This window comes from Ochotona princeps, chromosome 8 (assembly GCF_030435755.1).
Source record: "Ochotona princeps isolate mOchPri1 chromosome 8, mOchPri1.hap1, whole genome shotgun sequence".
NCBI lineage: Eukaryota > Metazoa > Chordata > Mammalia > Lagomorpha > Ochotonidae > Ochotona > Ochotona princeps.
This window is the reverse complement of record NC_080839.1, coordinates 10435928-10459370: the sequence shown is the minus strand read 5'-3', so window position 1 is coordinate 10459370 and position 23443 is coordinate 10435928. Positions and strand designations below refer to the sequence as shown.

The following is a 23443-nucleotide window of genomic DNA, read 5'->3' as shown; positions in this document are numbered from 1 at the left end:
TAGGTATTTAGTTTAGTGATTAAGTTATACTGGGGCTGGTATTTTGGTGTAGAGGGTTAAGTCACAGCCTGTGACACTGGCATCCCATATGGACACAGTTTTGTGTGCCAGCTGCTTCACTTTCAATCCAGTTCCCAGTTTCCCTAATGGGAAAGCAGCAAAGGCTGGTCCAAGAGCTTGGGTTCCTGCAACCATATGGGAGATTTAGAAGTTTCTAGCCCCTGGCTTTGGACCAGCCCAGCTCTGGCCACTGCAGTCATTTGGGGAAAGAACCAACAGACAAAAGCTCTCTCCTTCTCTGCAACTCAAGGCACTTGGGAAGTGAAAGCAATTGGTGGGAGCCCTCTCTGGTCTCTTCAGTTTCACACCCAGTTCTGTATCTTGATTTCCGCTTCATACTAACGCAGACCTTGTGTGACAGTGATGGCTCGAGTGGCTGACTACCTGCCACCATGTAGGAGACCTGCATTGAGTGGCAGCTTTCCAGACAGCCTAGCCAGGCACTTGGGAAGTGAAAGCAATTGGTGGGAACCCTCTTTGGTCTCTTTCTTTCTCTGCCTTTCCAATGAGTAAGTAAAAGGAAAGAAAAATAGGGAACAGAATTCTCTGGAAGCTTGAGAGAAAGCAAGAAGGAGAGCTGGCTCCAAGTGCACCCAGGGACAGGAGGCAGGCAGGCACGCACCACAGAGCTGTTTGCATGCTGCGATGCAACAAAGGGCCAAGGAAGGCCTCAGCTGCACACAGGGCTCCTTGTCCTTTCCAAGGGTTGCCTGCCGCTCACCCGGCCAGTCTGCCACTTCCTCCCCCTGCCCCCACTTCCTCTCCAGACGGGGGCCGGCCACGTCAGCAGGGGCAGACACGTTGTTGCTCCACCTGCAGACTCACTTCACATCCTGGAGCTCAGATGGTGCGCCTGGGAAAGACAGCACCTGTGTCTGCAGCCTGTCATACCGTCACCACACCAGACCACCAGGGCCAGTCAGTCCACCTGCTCTCAGAAATCCACTTTCCCCTGAATCCAGGTCTCCTCTCTTGCAATCTTAAATCCTCATTGGGCAGGAACAAAAGCAACAGTTCCTTTGAACCTTCCTGGCAGGTTTTTCGACCTCGAGAGGTGACCACCAGTGAGGACTGAGACGGGGACTCTTGCCTGGCATAGTGGACAGTCTCTGTGACACATCTTACACACTCACATACACACAGCACACGCTGAAGCAGCATTTCATGCTCCCTAACTAAGCCAGTCCAGGCCTCGAAGCTACGAGAGTCAGGTTTGTGTACCGGGGGAATGGCCGCCCTCAACACAAGAGGGAGTCTTGACCCAAATGGGGCTCTGAATTCTACTGTTAATGGTTCCAGCCTCCAGCTGTAAGACTCCAAAGGCTCTAATGCGTATAGTTGAGACCCGTGAGAAGATGCTCATAACAACCGTCCAGGTTTTGAATCACACCTGGCCTTGACGTGAGGAGAGGCCAGGTTCCCAGTGCAGGCTGTGGATGCTCAGATGCTCCTCCTTTGACCTCAGGTGTGGCTGTCCAGTGCTCTGCACATCATGGCTGGACTGATCCCAGCGTGGGCCCAGCCCAACACATCTCCCAGTGGAGACCCTGGTGAGCCAGGCATGGGCCTCAGAGCACAGAGTTAGTCGGGGAGCTCCCCTAAAAGCAAACTGGCTGCACTGCCACTTTGTGCAACGAAAGCAAGGCTCTCAGTAAAAGGCAGTGGCTGAAGCTTATCTCCTAGCCCTGAGACAGCTGGCCTCCACTACCAAACAAGTAACGCTCTTAACACTGCTGGGTTCAGTGGAAGCCAGGAACTCAATCCAGGTCTCCCACCTGGGTGACAGGAAACTAATTACTTGAACCATTGCTGTTGCTTCCAATGATACACATGAGCTGGAGTCAGGAGCCAAAGGCCAATATGGGACAAGCTATACATCCTCTCTCTAGATACGCTATTGTGGTAATTCTTTAAATTTAACAAGGGCTGTTTAGAGACCCAAAATGTGATCTATCTTTGTGAATGTTCCATGTGCACTTGAACATTGACTGCGCTATGACTGGTGAAGTATTCTATAAATACCAGTTAGGACAATTGTTGACTTAAGATTACCAAAGTCTATGACTTTGTCTAATTTTCTTCTCAGTTCCACCAGGTTTTGTTTTATGCATTTTGAAGCTCTGTTAAGAGCATACACATTTAGGATTACAGGTCTTTGGCAAACTGGACACGATCACTTTGCCAATAGCATTCAATTATCATTGCGTTATATGTCATTTTATCCAAGATGGTCATTTTTCTGAGGCTTTCTTAGTACGAGATCAATATAATCACTCCAGCTTTTCCAGTTCTAAAATACCTATTTTAAGCAGATATTTCTATTTCTTTGCAGAGAATTTCATTCATTTCAAGAGTGCTTATTATTGTTCCTTGAAAATTCTTTTCTAATAACTTCAGCACCTGGATCAACTCAGAATCAGTATTATTATTTTTTTAATTTTCCTGATTCTTTACCTGTTGGTTCATTTGGGCTTGTACCCTGTATATTCTGCATATTCTGCTGGTCAGTCTCACGGATGTGCAACTAAGGGGTGAGTCTATGACTTCAACTACACATGTAAAGGATCCCTGGTTCAGGCATCTCTGATGTTCTTAGTTGGAAAGCCATGGTCAACCCCTCTACATTGTTTTGCACTTGTGTGACTGAAACTCTGTGGGACAGAGCGACCAGGGAGCAGACTGCAGGAGTACTGACCTGGGTATGGCGCATCCAAGGGTTTCCAACACAGAGGTGCTCCTGTTGGGGGAGCCTGGAGCAGGGCCTGAGGATGGCAGGAGTTCTGCCATCACCTTTGGCCAGGGGTTGGGGGTTAGGGGCTCACTGGGAATACAACTGGAAGAGTCAAGAGCCCTGACACAACGGACACTGGTGCCACTGCCACCAAGGCCAAAGTTCCAGCTTGTTGCTGGCATGCACCTGGCACAGGGAGGAGAGGACCCAGAGCACTCCATCCTGCAGAGATGCTGCACCCAGGAGGGGCTTGCAGATGCTGAGCTGCAGTAGGGCCAGGATGGGTAGGCAAGCCTTGTCCTGCTGGGGCTGGTGGCAGCAAGAGCTCTGATCTTTGGGGTTTGCTAATACCAGCAGAGGCTTGGCAGGCAGGGCAGGCCTTTGTGCTCACACTAACTTGCCGATTGACTGCTGTGTCCTGACCCTCATGCATAGTTCACTAGATCTTGTCACGTCCCAGGGTACATGTCTGCAAGCAGTGAAATTGCCAAGTGGTTTTTCTATCATTTTTAGGACTTCGAGCATTTTTTACTTCAAATGTTCTTTAACGGCTGGAGTGTCTGGACAACTGAGAAGGGAAGAAAACGGGGAAGAGGAGTTGTGGAGAAACTCAACTGTGAGTGCCCAGGAATCAACACTCTCAGGTAGCTGGCTGCTGTGGCCGAAGGGGTCAAGGCAAGAGGGCATTCTGGGAACAGGTGGGAATTGGGGATGTGTGTCTTATGTGAGCAGATTCACAGAAAGGCCCCTGTGCTGGGAAGCCTGCTAGGGTAAGACACCCACGGTCTGAGGGACACGGGAAAGGTGGAGACATGGAGATTAGAGTGCTGACAACACTCTGTCAGGACAGGGCTGAGAAGGGAAAGATGATGTTCTGAAGACCCATGGCTGCAAGGTAGGTTTTTTTAAAAAATTACATCTGGTTCCTTGACTTCAGCTTCCTGCCAGTGCGGGTCCTGGGAGTCAATGCAGATGGCTCAAGTGATTGGGCTCCCGAGAGCCGCATGAGAGCCACAGACTGAGTTTCTGGCTCTTGGCTTTGGCCTTGTCTTGCCTCTGCCATTGTAAGTGTTTGGAAAGCGAACACACACAAATAAATGAAAACGATGTTAACAGATAGTTACAGTTCTCTGAAAAGAATCGAAAAAGATATGTAGTGCTATTCAGTCTACATAAGGAAGGGATTGCTGCCGTATGTAACACTGCTAAGGCTGTTACGCTAAGTGGAATAGGACAGTCACAAAAGGACAGATGTTCTCACTCACATATCAAATCTAAAATAGGGACACTAGAGAATCAAAGAGTGGAATGTTGGGTGCTAGGGATAGCGTGGAGGAAACAGAGTTCTTATTACATATGTGTGAAAACTCCTGTTACATATAGCCAAGTGCCCTGCATGATACTCCAACAATTTTGCTGTGATTGTATCTCTTTGAGGCCAGTGCTGTGGCATAGTGTGTCAAACTACCACTTGCAGCTACCCTCTATGAACGATGGGCTCAGGTGCCAGTTGTTCTACTTGCCATCCAGGTGATGAGCATGGGAAAAGTAGCCGGAAGATGGTCCAAGGGCTTGGGGCTGTACCACCCACGGGGGTGGGGGGAGGCCTGGATGAAGTTCCTAGCTCTAAGCTTTGGTCTGGCCCAGTGCAGGCCATTGCAGACATTTGAGGATAGGACTGATGGATGGAAGATCTTTCTCTTTCTCTCTGCCTCTACCTCTCTCTATATAACTCTGCCTTTCAAATAAACAAATACATACCTCACAATGAATAAGAAATCAAAAAGATATGGATGCATTTTTAGCATCATGCATGGCCTAATCCAAACCCCACAACTTAATATTAACCAACAAACTTACATCTATCTGAAATAACTGTGTCATCAGAGAAAGGTGACAGTTCCTGACTTACTTCCCCCCAAAAGCTGACTCTGACACCCAAATACAAGATGAGCATCTAGCTGCCTGCTTTCTAAGGGAGCTCCTGAGGGTAGGGCTCCCTAAAATCCCGCATCTTCTGAGGCCCAAACAGTGCTTGCATGTGGCAGAAGGACATTAAATATTTGCAGAAAGAGGGAATATTTGCATGAGTACTGTAGCCTAGGAAAAGAGGGTCTGAGCCCAGGGTGTGGGGTGTGTCACGTGTCAGCAGTCCTGTTGGCAGCAGGTAAGCTGGCACTGCAGGCCAATGCTGACAGCCACAGCAGGTCCTCAGGTGAGAATGGTGTTTTCTCAGATTACTCTCCCAGCCACCAACACGTGGCTGCAAGACAAATCTCACAGACCCACATCCTCCAGCACTGAAGTAAGACGCAGACCAGAAGGAACGATGAGCAGGTGACAGCTGGGGAAGGCACTGAAGAGTGACAACTGTCTTCCTATACATTTTCTGCACTTGACAATTCTCCCAGCCAAGTCGTCCAACCCTCTTTGTCCGCGTTCTAACCCTGTGTGCAGAAAGCTGCTTCCTAATGTGTAACTTAGACTCTGGAATGGTTTAGCCCAGCAACAGATGTGTGGTTCCTGTGCAGATGAATGAGGCATATGATTCTGGGCCTTCTCTCTCCCGAGACAGTGAGTTACAGCCCAGGTCTGCAAACAGCTGCCTCTGTGCACCAGTGCTCCGCTGGGCTTGCGGTAACCACGCTACTGGGCCCCCGAGGATCGCGTTCCCGCGTTTACGACAACAACCACTGCATGCTTCCTGCTGTCCTCGCTGCTGAAGGATCTGCCCTTTCCTACAAAGGGAGCACAGGTGTCTGGAAGCCCGAGTGCTGGGAACAAAGCAGCACACAGTCCCCACAACAGAACCAGTAATCCAGATGGGAACTCTGGGCAAAGTACCTGCCACCACAAGATAACAAACAGCAATAATTAGGTCCTCTCCGGCAAACGGAATACTGCTGTCACTGAGATTTTTATTATCTGTATGCTTTACATAGATGAAATCGCCTCCAGCTGCTCTAACTTGGGAGCAATATGGAGAGTAGCGGTAATAATCGTGAATTAAACCCACAAAGAAGACTCTGTGTCAGGGAGGGTGTGGTGTGGGCTCCAACACCACCCAGCATCACCCAGCATCGGGGAAGGTGTGGGCTCCAGAGATTCTGTTCCAGTCCGTGTGAGGCAGCCCTTGGATCCCAAAGGTCAGGGTGGGTTCAGGCAGCACTTACATCCTGTTCTATCACCTGCCCCACAAATACCACACGCCCTGAAAATTACCTCAGAGATGTAATTCCTGCCCTCTCTTTGAATGAGTATCAGAGTCATTATCCCTGCTGATAAACTAGCCCAGATTCCTTCACTTTGGAATTCACCTGGCTGTGCGAGATGATTCTTTTGAAGTGCTGCTGTTCCACAAATACTAAAGAGAAAACTACAGTCTTTGCTGACCAAGCCGAGCACTTTGAAGGGAAGAAAGCCTCCTTAGGCTTGGGTATTACCCTCTGCAGCTTCCCTCCCTGCTCTATGAACTTGAGCATCTGATGCGAAGTTTGATTCATCCAGCAAGCCCTAGAGAGACATTTTCAATTCTAGGCCATGCAGGTGAATGGTGCTGATGGCAGGGATTCATCCATGCAAACTCCCCTTTGCCACGTCGGTGGCTTTTTTTTTTTTTTTAAATAGCAGCTTTAATACCTTGCTGGAAATCTGCAGGGCAGGTCTTTCGCTATGCCCTGAATATAGGGCATACAGGCAGATACATTAGGGATGCCCCAGGGCACCATTCCTGAATATCCTAATGTAGCGACAGCAGAGGTAGCAGCAAAAAATACTAATAGAGCAGCCTAGGGGTCTAGGGATCAGGAAGACCACACGTGGGGAGCTCTTTGCCATTGTGTGCGTCCTTGGCTGCCCTTGCTTTGAGATGGCTGGAAGCGAGGAGGATGAAAAGCCAGTACTAGAGGAAGAAGCTTTGTTGAAAGAGTTTGAAGAAAGGCGATCTCTTAGGAAAAGAGCTGAGCTCACCCAAGATGCTGTGCCAGGGGACAGTAGGGAACCTCAAGATTCCAGTACCCAGGAGGTGCTGTCTGAATTGAGGACACTATCTCAGAAATTCAACAAGGACAACCATTGAGCCAAGAAGCAAAAAGTAAGCTCGGTGGGCACTGCTGTCCAGGCCAAGAGAGAGGAGGCGGCCCCAGCTCCAGAAGAGGAGGAACCTCTGTTGCTGCAGAGACCAGAAAGAGTACAGACTCTAGAAGAGCTGGACGACCTAGGCAAAAGAGGGGACCTTCCGCAGCAGGAGCCACCCAGACCCACGGCTCAAGGGCAGAGGGCAAGGAGCTCTGATGCCCCTACAGGAAAGAAAAAGAAGGAACAAATGATCGATCTACAGAACCTCCTAACCACAAAGTCGCCCTCTGTGAAGTCGTTGGCTGTTCCCACGATACAGGAGCTGGAAGATGAAAAGGAGCGAGACCAAAAGCAGATAATCAAGGAAGCTTTTGCTGGGGATGATGTCATCAGAGACTTCTTGAGAGAAAAGAGGGAAGCTGTGGAGGCCAGTAAGCCAAAGGATGTGGACCTGACCCTGCCGGGCTGGGGCGAGTGGGGTGGAGTGGGCCTGAAGCCCAGTGCCAAGAAAAGACGCCGGTTTCTGATTAAAGCCCCCGAGGGGCCTCCACGAAAGGACAAGAATTTGCCCAATGTGATTATTAATGAGAAGTGCAATATCCATGTCGCAGCTCATCAGGTGCGTGTGCTTCCATATCCCTTTACCCATCATCAGCAGTTTGAAAGGACCATCCAGACCCCTATAGGATCCACATGGAACACCCAGAGGGCCTTCCAGAAACTGACCACTCCCAAGACTGTCACGAAGCCAGGCCATATCATTACGCCCATAAAAGCGGAGGATGTGGGCTACCGCTCTTCCCCAAGGTCAGACCTCTCCGTCATGCAGAACAATCCCAAACGACTGTCTACAAGTCAGAGAAAACAGTTGCAGAATACCTCTGCAGACTAAATGGCCAGAAGAGTGACATCTTGGTACCCGGGACACATAGCCCTGACCATTCCTCCTGTCTCCACTGCTGCAAGATCCACTTCCTAACTGGCTCCACACAGTGGATGTGGCTAAATCACATTTTAGAAATAAAGGTGTTTTTATCTACTTAAAACACCCTGCTGCCCTACTCAAAGCGCTGTATCCATTGCACTTGTGCTAACCTCCTAAGTGGGAGACACAGCATCTTCAGACCTGCTTTTCTGCTGCACTGTAAGAGTTCACTTTTCCTCTTGTGTGTGCAATTTCTTTTCAGGGTACAGGATTCTCTAAGCGCCATCAAATTTCACTTCCTCTCTGCCTTACTTAACTGAAGTCCTAAGCACCTACTCAACCCTTAAAATAGCCAGGAATTTCATTCATTCATATATATATATATATATATTTTTTTTTTTTTTTTTTTTGCTGGGGGGTGGCTGCAGCACAATGGCTAAATCCTCACTTTGCAAGCAAGCACTGGCATCCCATATGGGCTGGTTTGTGTCTCAGCTGTTTCACTTCCCATCCAGCTCCCTGCTTAGAGCCTGGGAAAACAATAAAGAATGGCCCAAAGCCTTGGGACCCTGCAACTCCATGGAATACACAGAAGAAGCTTCTGCTCTGAGCTTCAGATCGGCTCAGCTCTAGCCACTGCGGCCAACTGGGGCGTGAACCTGAGGGTGGAAGATCTTCTGTCTCTCCTTCTCTCTGTAAATCAGATTTGCTTTTCCAATAAAAATAAATAAATGAATAGATAAATAAATTTGCCATGGAAATCCTACTGGATCCCTCCCCAAACACATGTTTTGTTCTCTGGCATGTTGATTTCTATGAATAAGATGACACCAGTAATGAGTCTTTAAGTCTCACTTCAAATGCCCGTGCCCCAGACAGTCCTCATCCCTTTGGGATCACTGCAAACAAGAAGTGACAAGTGTCAATGCAAGATAAAGGCTAAACGTTGTCTCTGCTCATCTTAACAGTCACCTTCCATGATTCTTACACCCACTACTCCAGTCTTCACACTATCTCCCTTTTGGAACAGGAAGCAGATGTTGGCTCTCCACCCCCTGAGGGGCTTCCGTTTTACCAGGACTCATGACTCTAGAAGCCCACGAGATCCTTTCCACACACACAAGGCAGGTCCACCTGACCCTCGCCCAAAGTGACAGGGAGGAGAGGCAGAAGACTATTGCTAATACACAAGTCAGCTGCTTCCTTTACTTCCGGGTGTGGCCAGGCCTTGAGTCAGCTCAGACGTGAGGCCCTGGGTACACCCACACCAGAGCATGTGAACATGTGTGCTCGCACCTCTTTGAGATCTGCGGTCTTACTGAGTTCCTAAGATAATAAAAAGTGAGAGAAGCATCTGAGGGATCCACTGGGAGTCCCAGCAGGTTCAGCTCTGACATCCCCCTAGTCAGTTTATGTCTACACAGCTGATTTCTCTGTTCTTCTCAAGCCATGGTATCTCATTCCCTGATGTCCACTCTGCAAAGCAAGATTATCAGCAGCACTAAGACAGTTTGACTCTTGCAGTTCCTCTGCTCAAGGTGCATGCTCAGAGAGCAGACATCCCATGAGGTGTTCCAGCCAATACGGACCCCTGCTCAGCCCCTTCCCCACCACACGTGCCCGCCAGGCTCTTACCAGCTGCCCTGTGTAGTGACTTCTTCTCCACTGCCCTACTCTCTTTCCTGGAGTCTGATGGGGGGATGAGTTTCTCTGTTTCTCCGGGGCTGGCTTCCAGAGGCGCAGGTGGATGCGGGAGGGTGAAACTCTGCAGAAGCGGCTTTCTGGGCAGAGGTGGCTTGAAGCTGAGCTGCTCCGGGGACCGGGCCTTCACCTTGCCTTGGTCACTGGGGGACCTGGCACCTCGAAGCACAGGGGCTGTCCCTGGGGGAGCTTTTTCATCTTTGGGGAGCAGTGTCAGCCCTCCTCTTTCCAACCGGACCTCGGCACTGTATCGCTTGATCCCCTTGGCTTCCTGGGAAGAGCCTTCTTTGTATTTGAAAGACAGAGAGGTGGACCGCAGCTTCACTGGGAAGGGGTTTCTGTCCTCAGCTGCAGCTAGCTCCCGAGCAGCTGGGCAGGGCTCTTTCGTGCTGGGCGTGATGGATACTGCCTCCTGTGGGCTCCCACCCTGCCCAGCCTGACTGGCTATTGTGTCGCCGGAGTCCTGGAGGTCACAGACTGCTGGCTTCACGGGGTCCAGCTTCACGATCTGGGGTTCAGGAAGCAACTGGAGGTCATCAAGAGCTGCCTCGCTCCGCCAGGCCAGGCCACTCTTCAGCAGGGGCAGGCGCATACTGGAGGGGCCAGCGGGACCAGGATGTCCTGGCAGCCGGGAGCCACCTGCCCGAGGCCGCGCCCTGCACGAGGACACGGAGAACTTCTTCACGCTCCGCAGCTCGCTGATGCCACGGCCTCTGCCATTGCCTCTCTCCGTTTTCCGCTCAGGCACTGCCTTCTGGGGACCCTCCTGTGGAGACCCGGCCTGCTCAGTCTTGGGGTGTTCCAGGGGAACGACCTCTCCATCAGGGACACAGAGAGGAGTCTCTGCTGGAGGGGACTCCATAGAGGCAGGTGCAGGGGGCCCACTGAGGTCCATGCTCACGGCTGAGGCCTTGTGCTTCAGGCAGCTCTTGGGCATTGGTGGGCTTGGGGAGGGCACTACGGTAGTGTCTTCCCCAGCCTGTTCGGGCCCGGGCACTTTCAGTGTGGGTTCTGCTTCCTTTGGGACGTTTCTGTCTGGCTCGTCCAGCTCAGATGTTGGCTCTGAGGTGGAGATAGTGGCGGTGATGGTCTCAGGAGGTTTTGTGTCTCCCTCAGGGCAGTGGGTAGCTAATGGGCTTTCCACGTCTCCAGTACACACTACCTCTTCTGCACACATGGCTTCCTCTACTGTATCCACAGCCGGGAGAGCTGGGGCGGTGGCAGGCAGCCCCTCCTCCTGATCTGCACTACTGGGCCTGGGGTGTACAGCGTCATCAGGCAGACATGGGGTCTGCAAGGAGGGAGCTGGGTCTGATGCAGGCTCACTGACCTCTGGGGTTGTCGGGAGGCTTAAGGGCTCATCTGCAGGGGAGAGCCCTTCCTCCACACTGGCACTGAGTGCTGGGGAGTGCTGTAGGCGCCCGCGCCTGGCACGGGGCCCTCCAGGATGCAGCAAGGTGGCCAGAGGCCTGGGCTCAGAGACTCTGTCTGGCACCCAGTCCTGGGTCCCTTCCATTTGGACCTGGGGCAGTGGCTTCTCCTCGTATTCCTCCTCCTCTGGTGTGCAGGTCAGATCACTCAGGGACTCAGATTGTGCCCGCTAAGAGAAACAAAAAAAAGACATCACCACTGCTGTGAAAACAAGAAGCCGATGACCTCCCTGCTTTCTTCCAGTCTCCAGAGTGTTTCGGGAAAGTACCCAAGCTGGACATTCATACACAGGTGTCTTGTCCACATCGCTCCCTTACTGGTCTGCCAGGACTACTGACTCACAAAGTCAGTAGCACAACAGCAGCTACATCCCCAAAATAAAACATCCCCTCTGACTGTGGGACTGAGCTGCCAACCAGCAGACAGAGCCGAGCGGAGGCAAGGGGACTGACGTCAGACACACATCTGCCAGGCCTCCTGCTCTAACACTTGTGAGCTCACTCAACTGAAGAAGACAGGGGCCAGCACTCCCTCTTTCTGCACTTGGAGAGAGCTAAGGGTGCAGAAGTCAAGGCTGAACCAACAGGCTGCCCAGCTGAACAGCTGTGCTCTATGTGCCTCAGCAGGGATGCACCCTCATGTGGCCTGGCCTTCCTAAAAGACAATTCATGTCGTGGCAAACGTGGCCAGTGCCAATGACGGCCTGTAGAACACAATCTGGCATCTATGGCTAATAAAGTCCTGTGTTCTCGGGGCTTAAGCTGTTTGTTGTACTCCATACTGAGGTCAAACCAAGCCTCCACCCTGATCCTAGAAGCTGGGCCTGAGTGCCTGTCTGCCTGCCCACCTCACCCCACCCTACTGCCAGGAACCTGCTAGCACCCTGTGCTCCACTAGCAACACCCCCCCCCCCATACTAGGACTTGTTCCAAATTCTGCCTCCTGCTCCCTTAGCTTACGCCCTCCCTTCTCTGGCCTCCCAAAGCCCGGCTGGCCTTGAGGCATTTTTCAGAAAGGTTCCTGGACTCTAGTCCAGCTTCCTCCTCCTTGTCTCAAAATCAGTTCCAGCTCCCCTGGAAAGACACGGGACACCAAGGTAACCACACATTTTTCAAAAGCAGTATGTGAAAATGGTCCAAAGGATGAGAGGGATTAAGACTGATCTTTTTGTAAAGTTCATGACCTCAGACTTCTCCAGTCATCCAGGCCATTGCATAATCACCTTTTTCGTCTCCCTTTTCTCAAAAGCAGGAAGCAAGACTCTCCATGGCGTGTTTGCGGTAGGTTTTGTTGCTACTGTATTATTTTAACATTTTCCACCTGGCATCTGCTTGCTTACAGAACAACCAGGTGACTGTGACAACAACACCTAAGCCAACTCTTGCCCAAACACACAGTTCTGTTTCTTAGGATTTAAAAAGAGGAAGAGGTGTCAAGATATCAATAGAGGGAATGTTCTAAAGCTGTGCATTTTCAACTTTGCCATGACACGGGCATTTTGCTACTGCAGGAAAATGTGGAGAGTTCTTCAGATGCAGGTTACATGTTAAAATGATGGATTTGCGATCCCAGACCAAGTGAGTGGGAAGCTGGGGAGAAGGTCCAGCTCGGGTGCATCCTGACTGAGGCACTGGCAGCTGGAGGAGGTGGTCACGGAGACCAGGCTGGATGGAAGAATGCCCGGCAGGTGAACTGTGGGCACTCGACTGCTAGGCTCTACATGTTGGTGAGCAGGAGTACCAGGGCTGGGGGCGTGCCAAGCTTGACAAGGTGGCAGCAACTGTTGGCATATGTGAGACCTCAGTCTATGGGTAGATCTGCCTGAGCTAGGTTGCAACACCCGTAGGTGTGTAAAAAGATATGAACAGTCATTTCCCCCTAGTTCTCAAGATTCAGGCCCCAGATGATGTGACACAGCATGTACCTCACCCACTGGTACACAGCCAGAGATCACCTGGCCAGGCAAGGACAGCTGTGCTGTCCAAACAGAGGGATGCATGGGGACCCTGAGGACGTGTGGGGGCTGAGGGGTGAGGCAGCAGGAGAAGAAGAAAGAAGCTCCCACGCTGTGAGAGATCAGAGTTGCAGGGAGAAGCATGAGGCACTGTTCAGTTAAGGCCAGAGGCGGGGCTGGCCCGGGGTAAGCGGGCAGCAGCAGGAGCGTCACTCCTTCCCTCACCTGGAGCAGTAAGCGAGCTGGAAGCTCCCTGATTCCTGACAGGGGCTGGGGAAAGAGGAGGTCCTCATAGTTGGGAAGCAGCCTAATGAGCAAGGGGCAGAGGGGGCTGTGGACGCTAAAGGACAGAGGCTTTCTGCTTACAACCCAAGAGAGCATGGAGGGATGGTGAAGCTCCATACCCAGGCAGGAACATATAGACACCTCTGATAACCTACCATGCCCATGCCTGCCCCAGTTCAAACAGGCAGGGACAAGAAGGGTGGGGACAGACACAGAAGCGGCAGGGTTGGAATCAAGCAATGAATGTGTGTGTATGTTTACCTAATTGACTACATCACATTTCCTGTTTGTCTACAAAATGGGGTTTCAAGAACGAAGTTCAAAAGCCATCAAAGACAGCTACAGTTTAGCCCTGGATAGTACGGGGAAAGGTTGTAGCAGGGGATCCTGGCCAGGCTGTAGCTGGTGGCACACGCCCCTACCACAGCAGAAGACCTCCCAGGAAGATAAAATGCAGTCAGGAGAGCCAGAAGTGGCTGGCCTACAGCCATTGTTCCACTCAGAACAAGGACGGGAGTTAATTGGGCCTTGTCCCACTCCCTCAGAACACAACCCTAACCAGTTACCAGTTGGTACGAGTTTACAAAAAGCTCCTTCCATGTACCCAAGAGAAAAATTCCCCCTCATCAAGGAGTCCCTGGAATCCTGAGTGGCCACGGCCACAGCCAGTGTCTGTGCCTGATGCCTCTCCTGGGTGATGCGTCTACATTCCAGTATCACACTGAAGGGAAAGGAGGGAGACAAGGACGTTGGCCTGGGTGGCTTAATCTTTTGTGCCTAAGTTGATCCCACACCCTGTTCCTCACTTTCTCCAGGGCTGAAGGCTCACAGGCCCCACCAGGCAGGTGAGGTGGCAAGGGTCCCACACACACTTCGAAGCCACAAAGGGAGGGTAGAGGGGCCAGGTGGGGCTGGGCCAGGGGTGCCGAGTCAGCTGTGCAATTACCGAAGACAGCCGCCTCATCTTACTGGAGCGCTGGTTCCGGGGCTTCACCAGGAGCTTGTGCTTGGCCGCGGAGTTGTCCAGGCAGGAGGAGGACTCTGGGGGGTAACTGAAGTCAGCCACGGGGGCCAGGCTGCTGTCCGAGGTCCGGGAGGAGATGGCAGCATCGTTCGCATGGTCTGGAGATGGTGGCCGGGATGAGGAGACGAAGGACACCTTTGGTGGGACAAGGAGCAAATGCAGCAAGCATTAGCTTCCCGCCTTAAAGTGAAAGTGGGAAGTGCCAACCTGTGCATCCTCTCCTCTCACCGTGTTTGGTGCCCCCATGCTGTCTCTGAGCCTTCTGCGGGATGACGCTTGCACGTCTCCCCCGACTCTCCACAGGGCAGGCTGCAGGGCATGTCCTCCCTGAGAGAGCTAAGTGGCTGGGGGTTGAAAGTGTGGAGCCCACCCGTGCAGATCTGGCACTCCTCTCTGAGGCCATGAGCTTGGGTCCAGGCTCCCTTGCAGGGTGCCTCTGCCATCACCATTCTTGCAAGAGTCGGCATAGCACTTCAGACAAACGGGCGACTTTCTCTGCTGAAAGGGACCAGCCCTATTTTTTGCAAGAGTGGAGTCACCTGTGCCTGTCTCTGGAAACCCAAGAATGTTGCCAGGGGGTGGGATTTTAAGAGCTGGAGCCCACCACTTGGCATTTCACCATGGGAGTTGTGTTCATTCTAGGTCTCTCACTCATTCTCTGGGCGATTGGCTTTGAGTACCTGTTAGATGTTTCTACTTTAGACCTCAGCTGGGAGGCACTGACAGTCAGCAGAGAGCAAACATGTTCCAAGGAGGAAAAGGGATGCTGGCAGTTGTGTGGAAGGGTGTGGGCAACATTTTGAGACACCCCTTTCAGCGAGTGAGCTCTGAGAGGACTCAGCATCTGGCACTGAGGTCCATGAGAATGTGTAGTCCAGGGCAGTGGCCTGGATGCAGAGGACAGAACCTGGGAGATGCTGGGCTCTGGTTTGACCAAAATCAAGAAACCAACAATCCATCTGACCAACCTTTCCATTCAAGCACGGTGCTCGGGATTAGGATCAAGTTTACATTTCAAACACAGCAATATGATTTTATTCACCACACAGGGATGGAGCAAGACCCAAGGAAAACAGTCTTCTCAGGGAAGAAGTGATGAGCAAAGCGCCAGTACTGTCCTCCCTGGCCCCATTCCAAAAGCTCCCTGGGAGTCCAGAGGGAGCTAGTCCCCAGGAGCCTTGGCAACACTGCATGATGCTTGTCAGAGGGCTAAGATGCACAGGGGACTCCGCCTGAACAGGAACAGCCTCAGGACAGGACTCACTTTCTCAACTCACAGAAAGGCCGCTTAGAGATGAGCGCTGCAATTGGGGAGGAGACATTGCCAAAATAAAGGGGGAAAGGGATCCAAACGGATATCACCTAGTTGGATTCTTTGAGCTAGTCAAGTACTTAAGGCAACACAGGCAGAACAATTACGTAAACAATAAACTGCAGGAATCGGGGCTGTTTGCAACAGCAGCACTGGCTTTATCTACTGTGGTGGCCAAGGACCCACCTGCAATCGCGCAAGTTACAGGTCTCCCAGATTATCCCTCCTAAGCGTCACAGACAGGACGTGCGTGTTTCAAAAACCAAGCAGAATTCTTCTGTTTGTTTTACCACCGCCTAGAGAAGCAGTGCATCAACAGTACATAGGAAAGTTTTCTGCTCACTGTTTGGGACTCATGGGAAAAGACAAAGATGAGGCCCCTTTGCAAAGACGGTTACCGCTCAGGTGAGAAAGGTGAAACTCTGTGACAACATGGGCCTTCTGTCACCCCAAGGGGTGAACAGCTCATCCCTCTTCCAAGGGGTGAGCCTGCTTGTGCTGCCTGGGCACATAAAGTGCTGCGTTGGGCGAATGTTAGCCCCTAGGCTGGGAACCTTGGCATGGGCTGACCTTCCCCGACCTCTGTCCCATGTGTGAACCCTTCACTGATATTGTCCTATCCCCCTCCTCCCCATACCACATCCTCAGGAACCCAATTCCACTGCCATTCTAAGAGTATTTGGGTCCCAGACAAATTGACGCCCTATGACCAAGAGTCTGAAAAATTTCTGTCTTCCATCAGTAACTTCAGCACACTGGGGGAGTGTGAGGAGAGCAGGGGAGCTGCCTTGTGTTAAACAGGGTCACTGGCAGCATTCACCCAGATGTCACACCAACCATGTTGGCTCCCAACACCCCATTTTCCATGGAATTTATGTTTCCAGATGATTCTGGAAGCAGAGGATTTAGAGGTTGAATGTGTGGCCCTAGGATGCAGGGAATACAGCAGCTTTTTGAGAATGGCACTGAATAACAGTTGCTTTCCAATGTCCCACCTCATAAACAAGGTCCCATCACTATGGAGCAGGCTGAGGATGCTACATGTGGGCACGGAGTAGCAGGCCAAAAGCCAGGGAAGTAGGGCTGTGCCATGGGTGGTGAGCCCTGCCAACCCTGTTGCAGAGAGGAAGCACCTTGTAAGCAGGAGGCCTGCACAATGTCAGATTTGCCTTTGAAATCATCAAATTCATGACTCGTGTGGTCATGAAATTTTTACTGTACATACTTCCTGAGAAATTTAGCCTGCCAGGAAATATCACCTTGGCCACATCCTCAAATATTTGCCACTAACGACATTTATTTCACCCCTGCAATAATCTGTCAAGCATATAAGTCTGGGTAAGGTGTCTTCCAGAAAACAAGGAAGCCATCACAATGCATCCTCTGTGATTCAAGGCATCACCCATCCAATCCCATGTCATATAAGCATGCTTGGAAAGGGTGCGCTGCTGGCCCCTCTGGGTTGGCCAACAGGCCCACAGCACATTCTGGTGCCAAGTACAATCACTGGCTCTTCTTCATGTTGGGGAAGCAGGAGCCTTACTAAGTCTTAAAGCATGTGGTTTGGTTTCCTATAAAGTGGGTAGATTGCTTGCATGACCCAATGGCTGATGAAATCTGAGAGGTGAAGGGCTCCCCTCTTAGCTCAGTGAGGAACTGGTGCTTCTCATGTTGTGCAGGTTTGCAGCTGGGCCTGTTCTGCAGTGAACGGGGTTGGAAACTACCTGTGTTCCTTCCCACCTGTCCCAGCCAAACGCAAAAAAGTGGTGTGTTATGAGAGTCAGAGCTTTGTGGGACGGGAGCAGGCAGAAAGCAGGCAGTCCACCCTGGCCGGCCTCTTATCCTGCAGCCCAGAATATACAAAGTCATACCTGCTTCCCAGACAGGAGCCATACAACTGCACACAGGAGGATTTTCAGGTGCTAAGGAGTACAGGATTGGCTTGACGGCATGCACACCACCCTTGCCACCCTCTCTTCCTACTCCTTGAGGCTGGAGAACAGATGTGTGTATCCCACCACCTTCAGAGACCGCTATGGGGACAGGCAGGGGCAGGCTCAGCTTGAGCAGAATTATTGGGGAAGGGTGGAATCCTAATTTTCTGGTCAGGTCCGTGTGAATCTCCAAGCCCAGGGCTGACTGGAATGCAGCCACACCATAGTCCTTCTAAGTCTATGATATCCTGGGAAGCCACAACTACACAGAATAATCAGGTGCGGGGGCCCTGCCTCCACAGGGAAGGTGTTCGGCTAGGGCATCTCTTCTAAATGAGCACCTTGTGCTGCAGTTGATTTTCTGATCACAATGAAGTAACTTGTGCAGAAACAGCAGCAGCCTCGTGTGCTAACAGTTTAGGCCTGCAATGAGCTCAGCTCTTTGAGTTCCTCCTTTGCTGAAGTCCTAAACTCTCACCCGCTTGGCCAGTGCCTGCTGCAACATACCTCACATTTCCAACTCTAAACCAGCAAGTTCTTCTGGCCCTAAGATTCAGACAGGATTCTGCAGCTGACGTGTTGTGTGTTTATTGCTTCCTTCCTCCGCAGTCCAAATGTCACGACAACAAAAAACAGACCCAAAGATGTTTCCTTTCTTTGGAAAGGGGTTCTGGGTCATTTTCTCAGGAAGGAAAGACAGGTACTGGGGTTGTATTCTAATAGATCACCATCACACACACACAAAAACGTCACCCAGACCACACTTCCTAACCAGACCCGAATTTCTCCTCAAGGAAAAAAAATGAAAACACAGCTCAAGGGCCCAGAGCAGGTTCCAGTGTCCTGGTCTTACCCAGGAAATCTTGGGGGAACAAACACACACACACAGAGCTCTAGACAGCTGCCCTCTTTAGTAGGTACTGATGGAGACATCTGGTGACATGGGGTGTACTTGCCTTTATGGTTGTACTAGGACCCGCGTCATGTAGCAGGGACATCTCAGGGGGGCTACGGGGCAGTCCGTCATCTTCAGAGCTCATGCCAGCATCTTCTGCTCGCTTGGCAGGAATCCCCCCTGGAGGAGGTGGCCCCAATTTCACATTACACTGGATTTTTAACTAGATCAGGAACAAAGAACATGTACTCTAAGTAATGTCATCAGCAAGCTCTATCAACATATCTTCCTGCTCTGGTTCATTTGTAGGTAGGGGCAGGGGCGGGGAAAGGCATGGGGATGGGATATTTTCAACAGCCTTGCACGGGGCAGGGGACTGAACTAGAAGGGTGTGTGCTACAGCACACACTGCTGAGCTGTCATCCAGAGAGAGTGGACATCCAGGCATGACCTGGTGCACTGAGATGCTATGATGTGCACATGACTCTACTCCACCATATCCACCAGAGACTCAGCCACAATGACCTAGGAAACGTCTCCAACCACCTCTGCCAGGTGAATGTTTACCTGCAGAGCTTTAATCCGATCGCACACGTTCTCCTGGGAAAACACCCGCACAGGTCGAGCTGGGTCCTGTCCCGACTCGGGGATGAAGATGCTGTCATGTGAGAGGGCCCGGCTGCCCATCGGAGTGCCCCTTGATTCCCTAGGAGAAAGGAGCCACTGTGAGATGCAGGCTACCCCCTGTCTCACCAACCCTTGGCGGGGGGCAGGGAGGGAAGGGGGGTTTCTCAGGATGAAAAGGGAGGCTTGGAGGGTAAGGAGTAGAGGAGAGGTGGAAAGAGACAGTGAAGGGGTACAAGGCTAGCTGGACAGGAGGAATGACGTTGACTATTCTATGGCACAGTAAGGTAACTACACTTGAGAGTAGTTAATTGTATGTCACATGAGCTGGCAGAGCGGAGTTTGAATGTTTCCAGCTCAAAGAAGCAATAAATGATGTCCCCCAGTTAGCCTGATCTCATCCTTACCCATTGTATACATGTATTAAAAAATGCCACACTGTACCCCCTAAATGCCCCGAATAGTGTATGCCAATCGTAAGGTGGAAAAATTGTATTTAAAAAAAATGCTGCTGGTGGGTTATGTCATCACTTGGAACACCCACATCCTGTGTCCGAGGGCCCAGAGTTAAGTCCTGCTTCCTCCACCTCTATTTCTGATCTGGTTCCTGCTAATGTGTCTGGGAGGCAGTGGGTGACAGTCCAAACACTTGAGCCCCTGCCATCCATATGGGAGACCTAGGTGGAGCTCCAGGCTTCTGGCTTTAGTCTGGTCCAGTTCTGGCTGTTGTGCATTAATTTGGGAGACAGAGCCAGTAAACAGAAGACCTTTTTCTGTCTCTCTTTTTTTTTTTTTCTGTATTGCTCTTTGAAATACATCAAACAGATAAACAGCTATTTTACAAAAATGAAACCTTACAAGCCCTCTGCATTGCTGAATACCACAGGCCACTCTCAAGGGCACTACAGAGAGAGGAGCGTCCTAAGAGAGCTACTGGCCAGGTGGTTCTGTTGACAGCAAAGACAAGGGGTGACAACATGTGAAGTCCAAGGCTGGGGATCTGCAGAAAGGAAGAGTGGGCACAGGCCAGGTGCCACAGATGTTGGGGAAGGTGAGAGCAACAGACCCTGATGGGCTGAAGGTGGAGGCCTGCCTTGTCGTGGCATCCTCACAAGACAGCGGAAGAAATGAGAAGGGCAGACCTGCAAGATAGTGCCCTTGCATGGCCTGTGCAAGCCTTCTGAGCTGAGGTCCTGGGGCACACAGCGTTCGTGCCCCACCTTCCAAGCACTCTCTCTAGCCCCAGGGATCTCATCTGGGCCTGAACCCACAGGCCCGAAGGTGACATGGACTGAACTGTCGGACATTGTAAGCAGCTGTGGCTGCCCGAACAATAGGGGGAAGGAGAATACTATGTCTTGATGAAGGAAGAAAAGCTGGCCTCTGCCCACGTTGGACACCGGTCGGGCACTGAGCCCTCCCCCAGGGTTCCCTCCCTGGGCATCCTGTCCTCTGTACGGGTACTGGGTATTCTGGGGCATGGCCCCACCCTACTGAAGATCAAAACTGTTGGATAGTGATGCTTCCTTTTAATTAAACTCTAGCCTGTAATACTAAGCTTGCGAGTGGGCACCCACAGCCCTCAGAGGGTGTGTTCCTACATTTCCGAAAGGGAAACAAGCTAGGCCGTCCCTGCCAGCAGCCACTGCCAGCATTACAATGCTCATGTTTCCACCTGGCTTTTGCTCCAGCAAAGGAATGGCCCACAGCTTCCCCCGAAACCCTAAACCCTGGCTCATGCTTGAGAATCAGGACCGCTGCCCAAACCCCTCCTTTAGGGTGTGCTGAGGGCTTTTACCACCCTGAGAGGTCTCCACAAAGACACACCAGAGACAACACAAAGGATGGGAAGCCATCCCGTGTCCTCCAGGAGGTGTCTAAGGGAATGGAGATCGTGGAGCATCAGTAGATGGGCAACTCAACCACTGGTCCCATGGGTGAGATGGTACTCTAAGACTGACAGTAGGCCAGAACAATGCCCATGAGACATCAGCTCTGGGAATGTACGAGCACTCCACAGACAGTTTGCAGAAGATGGACTCAAGAACTGAGTTTCTTTTGGTGCCGTTCCTTCCCCATAATTTGTAGGAAATGTGTATTGTAAAAAATTTGACCTGGAGTTCAACATTGTTTTTGCTCTAAAATCAACTCCTATTTTTTGATTCCACCTTACCATAAATTTTTTAAAGTACTCTTGTACTTTATGAACATATCTGAACATCTACGTGCTTGCTTGTGATTTTAAAAAATAAAAATGGAAGGATATGTAGACAATAAAAAGTATTTGTTGGAAAAAAATGCTTTTTCAAGGAGAAACAAAATGGCAATACAAAGGTCACTATATTTACACATTTGTCTTTGGAACTATAAATGTTTTACATAAACAAACAAAAAAAAAACAGAATAAAAAAAGGAAAAAAAAAACAGCTCTAAAAGTAGAAAACAAGTATAAACAAACCAACCTAATTTTATATCAGGTGATTGACATAACTACACAGAGAAAGGAATGATGTCAAGTGACTTCATGTTCTCAGCTTTTACTTTTTCTGGATGTCTAAAAATTTGAGAGGCTAAAAGACAGAGCCAGAAACTGACAGAGGAAGAGGGAACAAGACCTCCCATTCACTGGCTCACTCCCCCAATGCCCTCAGTCCAGGCTGAAGCCAGGAACTGGAAACTAAATCAGGGTCCACCAGCTGTTACAGTCTACCAGCTGTTCCTAGGGCTGGCACTAGCAGTGAGATGGAAATAGGAATAGAATCAAGACTGAAACCCAGGGGCTAGGATATGGGATTCAGGTGTCTAAATTGCCAGGACCAACACCTACTCTGTACATAACTTTTGACTCTCCATCCTGAAGAAGATACAGTCTGAGAACAACAATAGTAAATAAAAGGTGTCAAGTTGCACCCGGTTCTCCTTTTCATATTAACACTGACAATACAGCAAACAACAAACCATACTTGGTAGTTTTATTAATTTGGTTCTTGTTTTGATCTGGTCCAGTCCTAACTCCCCTGGCTTTCTGGGGGAGTGAACCAGTGGATGGAGGATCTCTCTGTAGGTAATTCTGACTTTCAAATAAGATAAATACATCTTTTTTTTCATAAAGCAAAGATAGAACATGTTTAGAGTACATAGTCTCTGCTGCAGAAAAAAGATAATGAAATTATTATAGGATAAAGAAAATAAGTAATTGTGGTAGCACTATTAAGCTTTTTCAATATAAGAAAAAAAGAATATGAAGAATCAAAAAGGTAAACATTTCCTCTTATCAAACTTGGACTGGAGATCAATGGATGTTTTACTTGCTCAAAAAAAAACAACTTAGTTTTAATTATATCCACTGGGAAGGTCTAGAAACGAAGTCAGCCTTCCAGTAATGATCACCTCTGGTAGCCAGACTTGTAGTCTTGAAACTGCATTCCACATTATTCAGAAGGAACCAGGTTGGAGAACAAAGGCCTGATTCGTCTGGGGTGGGCGATACTCAAAGGAAGCCCAGGAATTCCCACCAGGCCAGAAAGCAAGGAAGCTTTGAGGGCAAGTGTGCTCATGAGAAAGCAACCAAGAGTCAACATCAAGTCACCTTCAGTGGCCAAAGAAGGGACAAAGTGAGCACGGACAGGAGTCACAGCAACCATGGGTTAACACAAACCAAGTGCACAGAAATCAGCAAGTCCACAGTAAAACATGAGGAGACACAAACAAAGAAGGAACAAAAATGTCATTAATAATTATGGGGAGTTACAATGGTACCAGATCATCACTCTGAGGACAGATCAATAAAGGAAGACCCACACATTGTTGTGTCTGTCCTGTGCAGACTATTTCAGTGCCCCAAAAGCAGTGATGAAGCAAAGCTCTTTGTCATGGGAGAAATCTAGTTAGCAAATGTGAAATAATGGCAGGATTATAAAAATCCTCGCTTTGCAAAGAGATTATGGATCACATTGACAGTTCCCAAAATCTCAGCTATGAGTCTTGTGAGTTTTCCTTTTTAAAAGATATTTATTTGAAAGGCACACACACACACACACACACACACACCCTCTCTATCTATCCACTGGTTCACTTTCCCAATGCCTGCAAGAGCTAGAACTGGGCCTGGCTGAAGCCAAGAAAGAGCCCACAACTCAATCTGGGTTTCCTATGTGAGCACTGGATACCCAAGCACTTAAATTGCCACCTGCTGACCTCTAGGATGCCCAGTAGCAGGAACCTGGAATCAGAAGTGGAGTTAGGACTGGAGCAGAACGGCTTGGTTTTAGTTTCACTAGAAGGTGGACAACCAGACTGCACAGGTCTCCTGGTGTGATGGCACAGGACACACCCATCACCATCTTAAACCTACATCCAACGAAACATCCAGATCCAGCTAAGTGTTTATAGAAAATGGAGAGACACAGGCACGTATGTCCTCCATTCAAATGCCCTAAGAGGGGCCCGGCGGCGTGGCCTAGCGGCTAAAGTCCTTGCCTTTAACGCGC

At 50.3% G+C, this 23443-nt stretch overlaps 2 protein-coding genes across 2 annotated transcripts in view; one reads left to right on the top strand and one right to left on the bottom strand.

The window, feature by feature from the left end:
• The window catches only part of CRACDL (CRACD like), a 66574-nt gene that overhangs the window by 7737 nt on the left and 35394 nt on the right, over positions 1 to 23443 (bottom strand). The window contains exons 4-7 of the mRNA XM_004594257.3: positions 18897 to 19035; positions 18391 to 18552; positions 14111 to 14323; positions 9429 to 11094 (exon numbers count right to left, since the gene is read on the bottom strand). Coding sequence (XP_004594314.2) covers positions 9429 to 11094; positions 14111 to 14323; positions 18391 to 18552; positions 18897 to 19035 — 2180 coding nt within the window. The remainder of the gene's footprint in view (positions 1 to 9428; positions 11095 to 14110; positions 14324 to 18390; positions 18553 to 18896; positions 19036 to 23443) is intronic.
• On the top strand, positions 6660 to 7908 carry LOC105942312 (U3 small nucleolar RNA-associated protein 14 homolog A-like). The gene is given in 1 exon segment (XM_036497810.2): positions 6660 to 7908. A coding segment is annotated over 1 exon segment (1101 nt). The 3' UTR covers positions 7761 to 7908.